Source organism: Salvelinus fontinalis, chromosome 28 (genome assembly GCF_029448725.1).
Source record: "Salvelinus fontinalis isolate EN_2023a chromosome 28, ASM2944872v1, whole genome shotgun sequence".
Taxonomy (NCBI): domain Eukaryota; kingdom Metazoa; phylum Chordata; class Actinopteri; order Salmoniformes; family Salmonidae; genus Salvelinus; species Salvelinus fontinalis.
The window spans coordinates 44,268,248-44,281,782 of record NC_074692.1 but is presented as its reverse complement, the minus strand read 5'-3'; the positions used below and the strand labels follow the sequence as shown (position 1 = coordinate 44,281,782).

Sequence of the window (13,535 nt, the reverse complement as noted above, 5' to 3'; positions counted from 1 at the left end):
CACATCCAACTTTTAGGTGCATACACCGCCACCTACTGTACTGGTGCGTGAGGCCATTCACAGCTTAAAACTACATTACATTCTGGATAAGGTGATAGAAAACTAGGAAAACTAGGGAAAGGAAAATTGCCCTGCCAACTATTAGCCCTCTAAAAACCCACCGCCCATTCCGCTATTTAACTCTGTCTAAATGTAACGGATGTGAAATGACTAGCTAGTTAGCGGGTATGCGCTAGTAGCATTTCAATCAGTTACGTCACTTGCTCTGAGACTTAAGTAGTGTTGCCCCTTGCTCTGCAAGGGCCGTGGCTTTTGTGGAGCGATGGGTAACGCTGCTTCGTGGGTGACTGTTGTCGATGTGTGCAGAGGGTCCCTGGTTCGCGCCCGTGTCGGGGCGAGGGGACGACGTAAAGTTATACTGTTACATAAACAACAGTCTGAAAGGCCACAATACTACCACTCAACACCCCCTGCAACTGTTCACACTTCTCACATCTAGGATTCTCCCTCTTACACACTGCTGTAAAAAGCCCATAAACTTGACACCTAAAACACTGTAGTATTTTTGGAACAAAATCTCTCACACGATAACTTGCACTTCCTAACTTGACCTTTGTCGGGCAAAGAGTCTACATCAAAACTCAGCAGGACTGACGATGTCTTCTCCGTTTCTCCATGCACTCCATTGGGTCTGCGTTGCACAAAATGGCGGGGGTCACAGACAACAAGGAACTTTTCAATGGTGCCCTGCTCCGAAGAGCAAAGCAAGCCACATTCCCTAATCACATGATCTGGAGCACCCGCTCCCTGTGGACTGAAGAAATGCAATAAATCATCACTACTCCACAATAAATCAGTTACTCTCACCAACTCAACAGTCCCCAACCTCTTCTCCACCCAACCTGACAGCACATATGGATCAGCCAAAATGACAGGAGCCATTCTCTCCACCAATCTCACTCCCACTGGGCCAGAATCATGCTTTTCATACCTGGGATGAGGCCTGAACTCACCTCAGGTACTACATCAAATAAAATTGTATTTGTCACATGCGCTGAATGTAACAGGTGTAGACTTTACAGTGAAATGCTTACATACATGCCCTTAACCAACAAGGCAGTTAAGAAAATACAACAAAAAAAGTAAGAGATAAAAATAACTAATAATTAAAGCGCAGCAGTAAAATAACAATAGCGGGGCTATATACAGGGGGTACCGGTACCGAGTCAATGTGCGGGGGCACCGGTGTCGAGGTAATTTCAACATCCATACTCTCGTCAGATTCCTTCTCTGAGCTACTAGAGCACGTATTCCAATTTTTGCACTTGGCGCCAACCCTGTTCACCACAACACACCCCTTCCCTCTACTACACTCAGCTCCTTATCGGTGGTTATCACTGCACCTGCCATTACAATTAATTCACCCTCACTCTCTTCCCGTTCCTCCTTTAGCTCTCACAAAAGTTCTGTACGATCCTCCATTCCATATTCCCTCAAAACATATTCCACTTTTCCGCCATCTTCTCCTTCAAAATATTTTCCAGGAGGTTTGCGCAATTCCCCACTCCATTCATAATATGTTCCACTTTCTCTCTTTTTTCCGACCTACCTCCATTCATCACCACGCGGTGACCACACCATTTGGTGTCAAATATCCCCCACAGATTTCTCCATGGTTTCGGTGCTTTTTTCAAGTTCCTTTCTAACACTGACCCCTACTGGACACCGTACTTACAATATAGTTATCATTTTTTTTCACGTAGCGTTGCCTGAACGGAAGAGCCAGGGTTTTGGGGACCAGATCAATCAGACGACAGGAAATGGGGTTGAATCCGAGAGAAAGTATGTGACGCCACACTTTCTGCACGTTATTGTTTAAACAATTCGATTTATTGTAGTGCTGGAGCAATTAACAGACATTTAGGTTATTTTTTGTCTTTTAAACTACTAATTGACCGACGTTGGTTAAATTATTTGAATTCCATGTTAGTTTTTTTTCTTGGAGCTCAATGTGCACATCGCACAGTTTGTCTAGAGATAAATCAGATCCAGCCTGAACTGTGCGCTGTAGTAGGGAGCTTTCAACAGGCCAATATTCTACATAGTTTCGCGCATAAAAATGTGGTAATTAACTACGATGACCATAATCCCTTGCGCATCTACTTGGTCTTTGTTTTTTACGCCTGCCCTGGAAGAGAGAAGAAAACGCGATCTTTCAGGTGATATTAATTAACCAGGTTACCATCCAACCTTTTTATCCGAGAAAAATACGTCGGATAATTTTTTTTTATGACAGGTCTGATGGAAACATAATTTTTTTCTGTAAACCTTCCAAACGTCTACAAAACGAAATACGCTAGACAAGGTGGGATCTTTTTGTGTGGGTAAAATTAATTATATGAGAAATGCCGGTGTAACAATCACATCGAATTAAACTTGGGAGTTATGCGATGACATGTTTTGTGGTCCTCCCGCTACAAATTAAGTGTGTGTTTAGTGAGTCCTCCAGATCAGAGGCAGTAGGGATGACCAGGGATGTTCTCTGTTTAGTGAGTCCTCCAGATCAGAGGCAGTAGGGATGACCAGGGAGGAATGTTCTCTTGATAAGTGTGTGATTTAGACAACTTACCTGTCCTGCTAAGTATTCAAAATGTAACGAGTACTTTTGGGTGTAAGAGAAAATTAAGGGAGTTAAAAGTACATACTTTCTTTAGGAATGTAGTGAACTAAAAGTTGTCAAAAATATAAATAGTCAAGTAAAGTACAGATACCCCCCAAAACTACTTAAGTAGTACTTTCAAGTATTTTTTACTTAAGTACTTTACACCAGTGGCTATATGTGCGCTCTAGCCAACAGCGAGCGTCCCAGCTAGCAATGAGGAATCGGCTCAGAAGCGTCCCTCCTCCTGGGAGGAGTATTATTGAATTGTATTGTATTGTATTATTGAAAATTTTATTGAACATAAATTGAACATTTATTGAACATTTAGCGGGTAAATTCCATGTGCACTATGCCATCGCTCATATCCTTAGAACTCCAACAAGTCAATTTGATGGAAACACATTTCTGATGGAAAAATGTGTATATTATTTTTATGCAAATTTCTGAATATTCACATGAAACTCTGGCCAATTGGATGGAAATTGCTATAGAGAGTAGCTGTTGCTTTAAGAGATATCTCTACCTGAAAATACATAATGTAAGTGATTGATAGGTGGTATTCAGCAGTCATTAAAGTATACCTTATTTACTGTGAAGAACTACTAAAATTGTGATTTTTGTCAGACAGCAGCTCTATAGAGATGAGATGATGACTTGGAATTAAATAATACAGTTATCAAATACAACTAATGTAGTATACACAACTGGAATATTTTAATAAAGTAAAGTCATGTGAATACATTATGGTTACTAAGTGATAAGCAGTAATGGGGCAGTCACCACCATCATGGGACTTTTATAAATTATTTACAGCATTTAACTCACATAATGCATAGTGCATTTAAAGTAAAGATTCACACATTTTGAATATTATTTTTATTTTTGTGCATCTCTGAGGGATGTTCTTTCGATTCCCGGGGTCATTGAATGTTTTCTTGTGTATCTGAGCTATTGCCGTTCAAGCAAGCAGGCAGAAATTCGTCCGGTATGACGTACCACAGTGATAAAGTGTCTCTCACTACACTGGAAGTTAATAGGAACGCGACTTTTAGATCACGAAAACGTCTATCATACATGTCAGATTTCAAAACTGGCCGATGTCACAACACGGGAGGATGTCTTCTCTCGAATGCACCCTGGACTGATCATATTTCCGCGATATTCCTACCTCAACAAAAAAATGTTTTATTTAACAGAGGGTAATTTATCTTATTTGTTTGCCTCGTCAGTCCAGGGTAATGTGTATATGGCTAGAATAAACAATTACTGTAGCATAATATTGACCTTTCCAGATGACGGTGTGTACCATTTTGCGCAAAACACTGTCAGTGTGATCAAGGCGTAGAGGCTCTGCATGGTCAATCCAACAGCCTCCGCAGAAATCAGAGGATTTATACTTCTTGTAGCAGAGCTGTTGTGTAGGAAATTGTCTAGGAAGTGAGTTTGTACCTCCCGCCACCACCTACTGTCAACCAATCACGTAAATGTGGAGCTATACAGAGCCCTCGCATTGTTATAAAATGTAGGAGGCGCACGGTGATGTGGTACAGAGCTCGATTTGGCCTCCGCAATTGCATCACACCCTCTGTATGGAGCTTCTGTATGGAGCTTCTGGAACCCATTGCCAGAGCAAGCATAAATTATATTTGACCTTCCAAATGCATTGTATGCAGTTGGCAATACAATCGTATCCTCAGTGGACCGGTTGTGCATAAACATTCTCCATTCAGGCTGTAAGGTCTCAATTTCCTCCTGTAACAATTTATTATTATTTTTTACGTGGGAAATATGTATACTTTCTTTATGAAACCCCATTTTCCACCACCATGCTTAAGTGGCTAATGCCTAGTTATGCTAGTCTTCAGGCAGCCAAATCAAATCAAATGTTATTGGTCACATACACATGGTTATCAGATGTTAATGCGAGAGTAGCGAAATCCTTGTGCTTCTAGTTCCGACAATGCAGTAATAACCAACAAGTAATCTAACCTAACAATTCCACAACTACTACCTTATACACACAAGTGTAAAGGGATAAAGAATATGTACATAAAGATATATGAATAAGTGATGGTACAGAACGGCATAGGCAAGATGCAGTAGATGGTATAGAGTACAGTATATACATATGAGATGAGTAATGTAGGGTATGTAAACATAAAAGTGGCATAGTTTAAAGTGGCTAGTGATACATGTATTACATAAAGATGGCAAGATGCAGTAGATGATATAGAGTACAGTATATACATATACATTATATTAAGTGGCATTGTTTAAAGTGGCTCGTGATACATTTTTGATCAATTCCCATCAATGTCCATTATTAAAGTGAGCTGGAGTTGAGTCAGTATGTTGGCAGCAGCCACTCAATGTTAGTGGTGGCTGTTTAACAGTCTGATGGCCTTGAGATAGAAGCTGTTTTTCAGTCTCTCGGTCCCTGCTTTGATGCACCTGTACTGACCTCGCCTTCTGGATGATAGCGGGGTGAACAGGCAGTGGCTCGGGTGGTTGTTGTCCTTGATGATCTTTATGGCCTTCCTGTGACATCGAGTGGTGTAGGTGTCCTGGAGGGCAGGTAGTTTGCCCCCGGTGATGCGTTGTGCAGACCTCACTACCCTCTGGAGAGCCTTACGGTTGACAGGATGCTCTCGATTGTGCATCTGTAGAAGTTTGTGAGTGCTTTTGGTGACAAGCCGAATTTCTTCAGCCTCCTGAGGTTGAAGAGGTGCTGCTGCGCCTTCTTCACAACGCTGTCTGTGTGGGTGGACCAATTCAGTTTGTCCGTGATGTGTACGCCGAGGAACTTAAAACTTACTACCCTCTCCACTACTGTCCCGTCGATGTGGTGCTCCCTCTGCTGTTTCCTGAAGTCCAAAATCATCTCTTTTGTTTTGTTGACGTTGAGTGTGAGGTTATTTTCCTGACACTACACTCCGAGGGCCCACACCTCCTCCCTGTAGGCCGTCTCGTCGTTGTTGGTAATCAAGCCTACCACTGTAGTGTCATCTGCAAACTTGATGACTGAGTTGGAGGCGTGCATGGCCATGCAGTCGTGGGTGAACAGGGAGTACAGGAGAGGGCTCAGAACGCACCCTTGTGGGGCCCCAGTGTTGAGGATCAGCGGGGTGGAGATGTTGGTACCTGCAGCATCATCTGGATATGTGTGCAAAAAAGGTTAATCCGGTCACCTTATGCTTCCATTTCTGTCAAGCCATCTAATGCCTGATGTCCACCAGATGCATAGGAGTTTTGTTTTACCGGATGTCTAGCCTGCATTTCTGTACATGGCACACGTGCTTCGCTTTCCAACTAGCTTAAAGCTAGCTAGTTGCAGTGTGTGTACGTACTTCTGTTTGTACGACCGCATGGTAAAGAAACACAAGAGTTGAAGATATTGAACACATGCAGAGAACAGAACTGCTCCATTGACAATGAATGACTTCCACCTGAACGCAAAGAGTTTGATGCATCTGGTTGACATGAGGCATAAGTATACAACGTAAGGCATAAATTCGATTTATATAACATATGCACCACACAGAACCCACTGCAACTGCCTCTGCAATGCAAACGCAGCGTTCCATTGGAAATTAATGTATTTCTGGTGTACCAAAACGCAATGATGATGTAGGTTTGATCGAGGCTGGCGGACTGCACAGCGCAACATTAGGAAGTAGCATTAGCCACTAGAATGTGGTGGAAAAGTGTGTTTCATAAAGAAAGTATGCATATTTTACACGTTTTTTGCCCCTGCCTTCTCGCCATTAAATATTGTTAAGGGTGACATCAACGCATTTGCAGCGTGAATGGAGAATGTTTTAGGTATGAACCGGTTCACGGGGATACGAGTGTATTTATTGCCCGCTGCATACAATGCATTTGGACGGTACAATGAAACCATCAATACCAAATATCGCCATCTGCCGGGCTTTGGGCTACCCCATATCCACAGTCACACACACACACAGCGGCGGGGCGGGCAACATGGCGGCCTCTATCTCCCCGCTACGCTCCTCCTACAGGATTTGTAACGGTCTATCCTTCCACCACTGCCGAGCCAAACTGCGGATGCACAGAAAGTGCGAGAGCCAGAGAAGACATCTCCATGCGTCAGTCACCAGGTAAAAAGCAAGAAACACGTGAGGGAGACAGAGAGGAGGGATGCTCCATACTGCTGCTAGCTGATACCGGTAAAGGGTGACTGCTCGTCACCTGTCAGTCGGTGAGATTGACAGCTAGCTGCATCGAGCAGTGTACTGTAGCAAGGGCAGGTGCGAGCTAGCTGGCGGGAAATAACGGGGGGGGGGGGCAGATTTAAAACAAGACAGATAAGATGATAGCTAGTTACTGTCAATAAACGCATTGCATTAATTTCTGCATTATCTCTCTTGACAATCGGTCCGTGAAGAGCATTGCTGCTGGCGCTGGGGAGGCTATGAGGTTAGGGTTGTTAGCCAGCTAGCTAGTTAGTTATCCCGGCTCAGTTCAACAAGGTTGCAATAGGGACTGACAATGCGCATTAGGTGCCAAAGATAACTCCTGTCACGAGCACCTGTCAGATCAATTTGAGATGACACCCCATGTTGTTTTTATCGACTGTCACTTAAAAGTCTAGTCCAGTTTTTGAAACCCTTACACTTCTCAAATGATACGGACAGTGCTTTTGATGATATAGATGGGATTTAATTATAGCAAGTTTATAATAGCTCCACATCTCAAAGCCACCTTGCCCATGCAGCATTCTAGCCATCTCATGTAATGGTGTAATATTCAGCCAACCTACAACTTGTGCGTGTGTGTGTGTGTGTGTGCAGGCATGCTGCGGTGGTGGTGTCAGGGACAGAGATGGCACGTCAGATTCACAGAGAGATCCAGAGGGAGGTGGAGGAGCTGGTCACCGGCGGCAACATGAGACCCCACCTGGGTGTGGTGTTGGTTGGGGACGACCCGGCTAGTCGCACCTACGTCAGGAACAAGACCAGAGTTGCTAGTTTACTGGGTAGGAAGGGTACACACACACACACACACACACAAAGCTCTAGGAAAAGTTGTCTGTCTAAACAATGAACGAGTGTCCGTTCTTTTATATGTAGATGGAATTGTATTGATTTCTGAAACTGAAGATGAGCTTCAAGAAATGTTACATATTGTTTATAACTGGTGTGAACAATTAAAAACTGAATATCAATGTAGACAACTAAGTTAGTCCGCTATATGAACTCAGCAGGGCCTTCCGCTATAGGAACTCAGGTCCTTCCGCTATAGGAACTCAGCAGGGCCTTCCACTATAGGAACTCAGCAGGGCCTTCCACTATAGGAACTCAGCAGGGCCTTCCACTATAGGAACTCAGCAGGGCCTTCTGTTATAGGAACTCAGCAGGGCCTTCTGCTATAGGAACTCAGCAGGGCCTTCCACTATAGGAACTCAGCAGGGCCTTCCACTATAGGAACTCAGCAGGGCCTTCCACTATAGGAACTCAGCAGGGCCTTCCACTATAGGAACTCAGCAGGGCCTTCCACTATAGGAACTCAGCAGGGCCTTCTGCTATAGGAACTCAGCAGGGCCTTCTGCTATAGGAACTCAGCAGGGCCTTTCGCTATAGGAACTCAGCAGATCCTTCCGCTATAGGAACTCAGGTCCTTCCGCTATAGGAACTCAGCAGGGCCTTCTGCTATAGGAACTCAGCAGGGCCTTCTGCTATAGGAACTCAGGTCCTTCCGCTATAGGAACTCAGCAGGGCCTTCTGCTATAGGAACTCAGCAGGGCCTTCTGCTATAGGAACTCAGCAGGGCCTTCTGCTATAGGAACTCAGCAGGGCCTTCTGCTATAGGAACTCAGCAGGGCCTTCTGCTATAGGAACTCAGCAGGGCCTTCCACTATAGGAACTCAGCAGGTCGTGTAACACATTTTATCTTCTCCTGTTGTCCTGACATAATACATGTTGTCAGTACAAGTATCTGGGGTTGATTTATTAATGCATTTTTTGATTACAATGTGTCTGTTCATAGCTAACCATGTGCATGGTGCCCTTGGTGACATGGTACCCTTGGTGACATGGTGCGCTTGGTGACATGGTGCCCTTGGTGGCTTGGTGTCCTTGGTGACATGGTGTCCTTGGTGACATGGTGTCCTTGGTGACATTATTGATAAGTGTAAAGCCATGGGTGTCCTACCTTTTTAATGTTTCACTACACTTTTTTATTACCTATTATTACATATGCTGCAGCAGCGTGGGGGCAGCAGTGTGGGGGCAGCAGTGTGGGGGCATCAATGTGGGGGCAGCAGTGTGGGGGCATCAATGTGGGGGCAGCAGTGTGGGGGCAGCAGTGTGGGGGCATCAATGTGGGGGCATCAATGTGGGGGCAGCAGTGTGGGGGCAGCAGCGTGGGGGCATCAATGTGGGGGCAGCAGTGTGGGGGCAGCAGTGTGGGGGCATCAATGTGGGGGCAGCAGCGTGGGGGCTGCAGTGTTATGCTGCAGCAGTGTGGGGGCAGCAGCGTGGGGGCATCAATGTGGGGGCAGCAGTGTGGGGGCATCAATGTGGGGGCATCAATGTGGGGGCAGCAGCGTGGGGGCATCAATGTGGGGGCAGCAGCGTGGGGGCATCAATGTGGGGGCAGCAGTGTGGGGGCAGCAGTGTGGGGGCAGCAGCGTGGGGGCAGCAGCGTGGGGGCATCAATGTGGGGGCAGCAGTGTGGGGGCAGCAGCGTGGGGGCAGCAGCGTGGGGGCATCAATGTGGGGGCAGCAGTGTGGGGGCAGCAGCGTGGGGGCAGCAGCATGGGGGCATCAATGTGGGGGCAGCAGTGTGGGGGCAGCAGTGTGGGGGCAGCAGCGTGGGGGCAGCAGCGTGGGGGCAGCAGCGTGGGGGCAGCAGCATGGGGGCAGCAGGGTGGGGGCCGCAGCATGGGGGCAGCAGCGTGGGGGCAGCAGCGTGGGGGCAGCAGCGTGGGGGCAGCAGCGTGGGGGCATCAATGTGGGGGCAGCAGTGTGGGGGCATCAATGTGGGGGCATCAATGTGGGGGCAACAATGTGGGGGCAGCAGTGTGGGGGCATCAATGTGGGGGCAGCAGTGTGGGGGCATCAATGTGGGGGCAGCAGCGTGGGGGCAGCAGCGTGGGGGCAGCAGCGTGGGGGCAGCAGTGTGGGGGCAGCAGCGTGGGGGCATCAATGTGGGGGCATCAATGTGGGGGCATCAATGTGGGGGCAGCAGTGTGGGGGCAGCAGTGTGGGGGCAGCAGTGTGGGGGCCGCAGCGTGGGGGCAGCAGCGTGGGGGCCGCAGCATGGGGGCCGCAGCGTGGGGGCAGCAGCGTGGGGGCAGCAGCGTGGGGGCAGCAGCGTGGGGGCAGCAGCGTGGGGGCATCAATGTGGGGGCAGCAGTGTGGGGGCATCAATGTGGGGGCATCAATGTGGGGGCAACAATGTGGGGGCAGCAGTGTGGGGGCATCAATGTGGGGGCAGCAGTGTGGGGGCATCAATGTGGGGGCAGCAGCGTGGGGGCAGCAGCGTGGGGGCAGCAGCGTGGGGGCAGCAGCGTGGGGGCAGCAGCGTGGGGGCAGCAGCGTGGGGGCATCAATGTGGGGGCATCAATGTGGGGGCAGCAGTGTGGGGGCAGCAGTGTGGGGGCATCAATGTGGGGGCAGCAGCGTGGGGGCATCAATGTGGGGGCAGCAGCGTGGGGGCATCAATGTGGGGGCAGCAGTGTGGGGGCAGCAGCGTGGGGGCAGCAGTGTGGGGGCATCAATGTGGGGGCAGCAGCGTGGGGGCAGCAGTGTGGGGGCAGCAGTGTTATGCTGCAGCAGTATTTCTCAGACATTATACTGGTTTATGAAATTACATTAGGGGTGGTCTTTACTGTGGGTTATGAAACAACATTAGGGGTGGTCTTTACTGTGGGTTATAAAACAACATTAGGGGTGGTCTTTACTGTGGGTCATGAAACAACATTAGGGGTGGTCTTTACTGTGGGTTATAAAACAACATTAGGGGTGGTCTTTACTGTGGGTTATGAAACATTAGGGGTGGTCTTTACTGTGGGTTATAAAACAACATTAGGGGTGGTCTTTACTGTGGGTCATGAAACAACATTAGGGGTGGTCTTTACTGTGGGTTATGTAACATTAGGGGTGGTCTTTACTGTGGGTTATAAAACAACATTAGGGGTGGTCTTTACTGTGGGTTATGAAGCATTGGGGGTGGTCTTTACTGTGGGTTATGAAATTACATTAAGGGTGGTCTTTACTGTGGGTTATGAAACAACATTAGGGGTGGTCTTTACTGTGGGTTATGAAACATTAGGGGTGGTCTTTACTGTGGGTTATGAAACAACATTATGGGTGGTCTTTACTGTGGGTTATGAAACAACATTATGGGTGGTCTTTACTGTGGGTTATGAAACATTGGGGGTGGTCTTTACTGTGGGTTATGAAACAACATTAGGGGTGGTCTTTACTGTGGGTTATGAAACAACATTAGGGGTGGTCTTTACTGTGGGTTATGAAACATTGGGGGTGGTCTTTACTGTGGGTTATGAAATTACATTAGGGGTGGTCTTTACTGTGGGTTATGAAACAACATTAGGGGTGGTCTTTACTGTGGGTTATGAAATTACATTAGGGGTGGTCTTTACTGTGGGTTATGAAACGACATTATGGGTGGTCTTTACTGTGGGTTATGAAACATTAGGGGTGGTCTTTACTGTGGGTTATGAAACGACATTAGGGGTGGTCTTTACTGTGGGTTATGAAATTACATTAGGGGTGGTCTTTACTGTGGGTTATAAAACAACATTAGGGGTGGTCTTTACTGTGGGTTATGAAACATTAGGGGTGGTCTTTACTGTGGGTTATAAAACATTAGGGGTGGTCTTTACTGTGGGTTATGAAACGACATTAGGGGTGGTCTTTACTGTGGGTTATGAAACATTAGGGGTGGTCTTTACTGTGGGTTATGAAACATTAGGGGTGGTCTTTACTGTGGGTTATGAAACAACATTAGGGGTGGTCTTTACTGTGGGTTATGAAACATTAGGGGTGGTCTTTACTGTGGGTTATGAAACATTAGGGGTGGTCTTTACTGTGGGTTATGAAATGACATTAGGGGTGGTCTTTACTGTGGGTTATGAAACGACATTAGGGGTGGTCTTTACTGTGGGTTATGAAACAACATTAGGGGTGGTCTTTACTGTGGGTTATGAAACATTAGGGGTGGTCTTTACTGTGGGTTATGAAACATTAGGGGTGGTCTTTACTGTGGGTTATTAAACATTAGGGGTGGTCTTTACTGTGGGTTATGAAACATTAGGGGTGGTCTTTACTGTGGGTTATGAAACATTAGGGGTGATCTTTACTGTGGGTTATGAAACAGCATTAGGGGTGATATTTTTTGTCAGCTGTCCAGCCAAAATGTTAACGGTCTACATTAAGATAGTTTTTCATCAGGCAACAATATGCCGTGTTCACGTGCCAGTCGGATCTAGGAAACTATAAACTTGCTAACTGGTTTTAGTTCTATACATGCCGCGTTGAACCAGTTAGCAAGTGGGAAATTTCAGAGTTTCCTAGTTCCGACTAGCACATGAACACGGCAATAATGTAAATGCCTGCCACCTTGTTTTTCAACAGAGACGTTTCTTTATAAGTGCCTAATTGTCCTTTTTTTATCTACTGTATTTATTTAAAAAAAAATATATATAATTTTTTTTTTTAATGGCTCTACTTTTTGACTGTAATGTGTGTTTCTCTCTCCAGGTATCTCTAGTGACACGGTGGTGAAACCTACCTCTGTCTCTCAGGATGAACTACTGGAGCTGATAGACAAGATGAACAGAGACTGGAAGGTCTCAGGCCTGCTGGTACAACTACCTCTACCAGGTAACACACACACACACACACACACACACACACACACACACACACACACACACACACACACACACACACAAACACACACACACACACACACACACACACACACACACACACACACACACACACACACACACACACACACACACACACACACACTGTGCACGGAAACAGCTACACTCTGACCGCTATACGAGAGGTCATCTATTTCCTGTCATGATTAGGGCACATCAAGGAACGTGCTGTGTGTAACGCCATAGCTCCGGAGAAGGACGTGGATGGGTTCCATATCGTCAACATAGGGAAGCTGTGTCTGGGCCAGACGTCTATGGTGCCTGCTACACCTGCTGCTGTATGGGAGATCATCAGAAGAGCAGGTACACACACACACACACACACACACACACACACACACACACACACACACACACACACACACACACACACACACACACACACACACACACACACACACACACACACACACACACACACACACACACACACAGCCACTCTGCTGCTGTATGGGAGATCATCAGGTTACTATGTTCTCTCAGTAATGTAGTTTATTGACATGTGAAGAAGTGTGAATGTGAAAAAGGGTAAAGCCAATTTTTAAAGAGGGAAGGGTTGCTGTGAACTAGTGGCTTAATCGGATACTTTGGGAGTATCTCTTTTATCTACTTCCACCCAGTCAGATAAACTCATGGATACAGGTTTTGTTTCCCTGTGTCCAGTATGAAGGAAGTTAAGAGGTAGATTTCCGAGCCAATGCTAACTAGCGTTAGCGCAGTGACTGGAAGTCTATGGGTATCTGTTAGCACAGGCCTGTGCATTTTCATTCCTCGGGGGCCTGATTGGTGTTACATTTTCCCCACAACCCGAGCAAAATCAGCGGATTTAAACTAATAGCATTCTAAACTGAAGATCATGATTAGTTGAATTAAGAATTTAGTTATAAAAAAATTCTTAACTGACTTGCCTAGTTAAATAAATAAAATAGAAAG

The 13,535-nt window shown here is 46.4% G+C and overlaps 1 protein-coding gene across 2 annotated transcripts in view; it reads left to right on the top strand.

Annotated features, from left to right (window-relative positions):
- Positions 1 to 6,607: 6,607 nt before the first annotated feature.
- Positions 6,608 to 13,535, top strand: part of mthfd2l (methylenetetrahydrofolate dehydrogenase (NADP+ dependent) 2 like) — a 34,564-nt gene continuing 27,636 nt past the window's right edge. Inside the window, exons 1-4 of one of the 2 annotated variants that reach the window (XM_055887833.1) lie at positions 6,608 to 6,783; positions 7,477 to 7,661; positions 12,412 to 12,534; positions 12,753 to 12,905. In XM_055887833.1, the coding sequence (XP_055743808.1) occupies positions 6,647 to 6,783; positions 7,477 to 7,661; positions 12,412 to 12,534; positions 12,753 to 12,905 (598 nt within the window). In that variant the 5' untranslated portion in view covers positions 6,608 to 6,646. The remainder of the gene's footprint in view (positions 6,784 to 7,476; positions 7,662 to 12,411; positions 12,535 to 12,752; positions 12,906 to 13,535) is intronic. The other variant, XM_055887835.1, reaches the window with a different exon arrangement.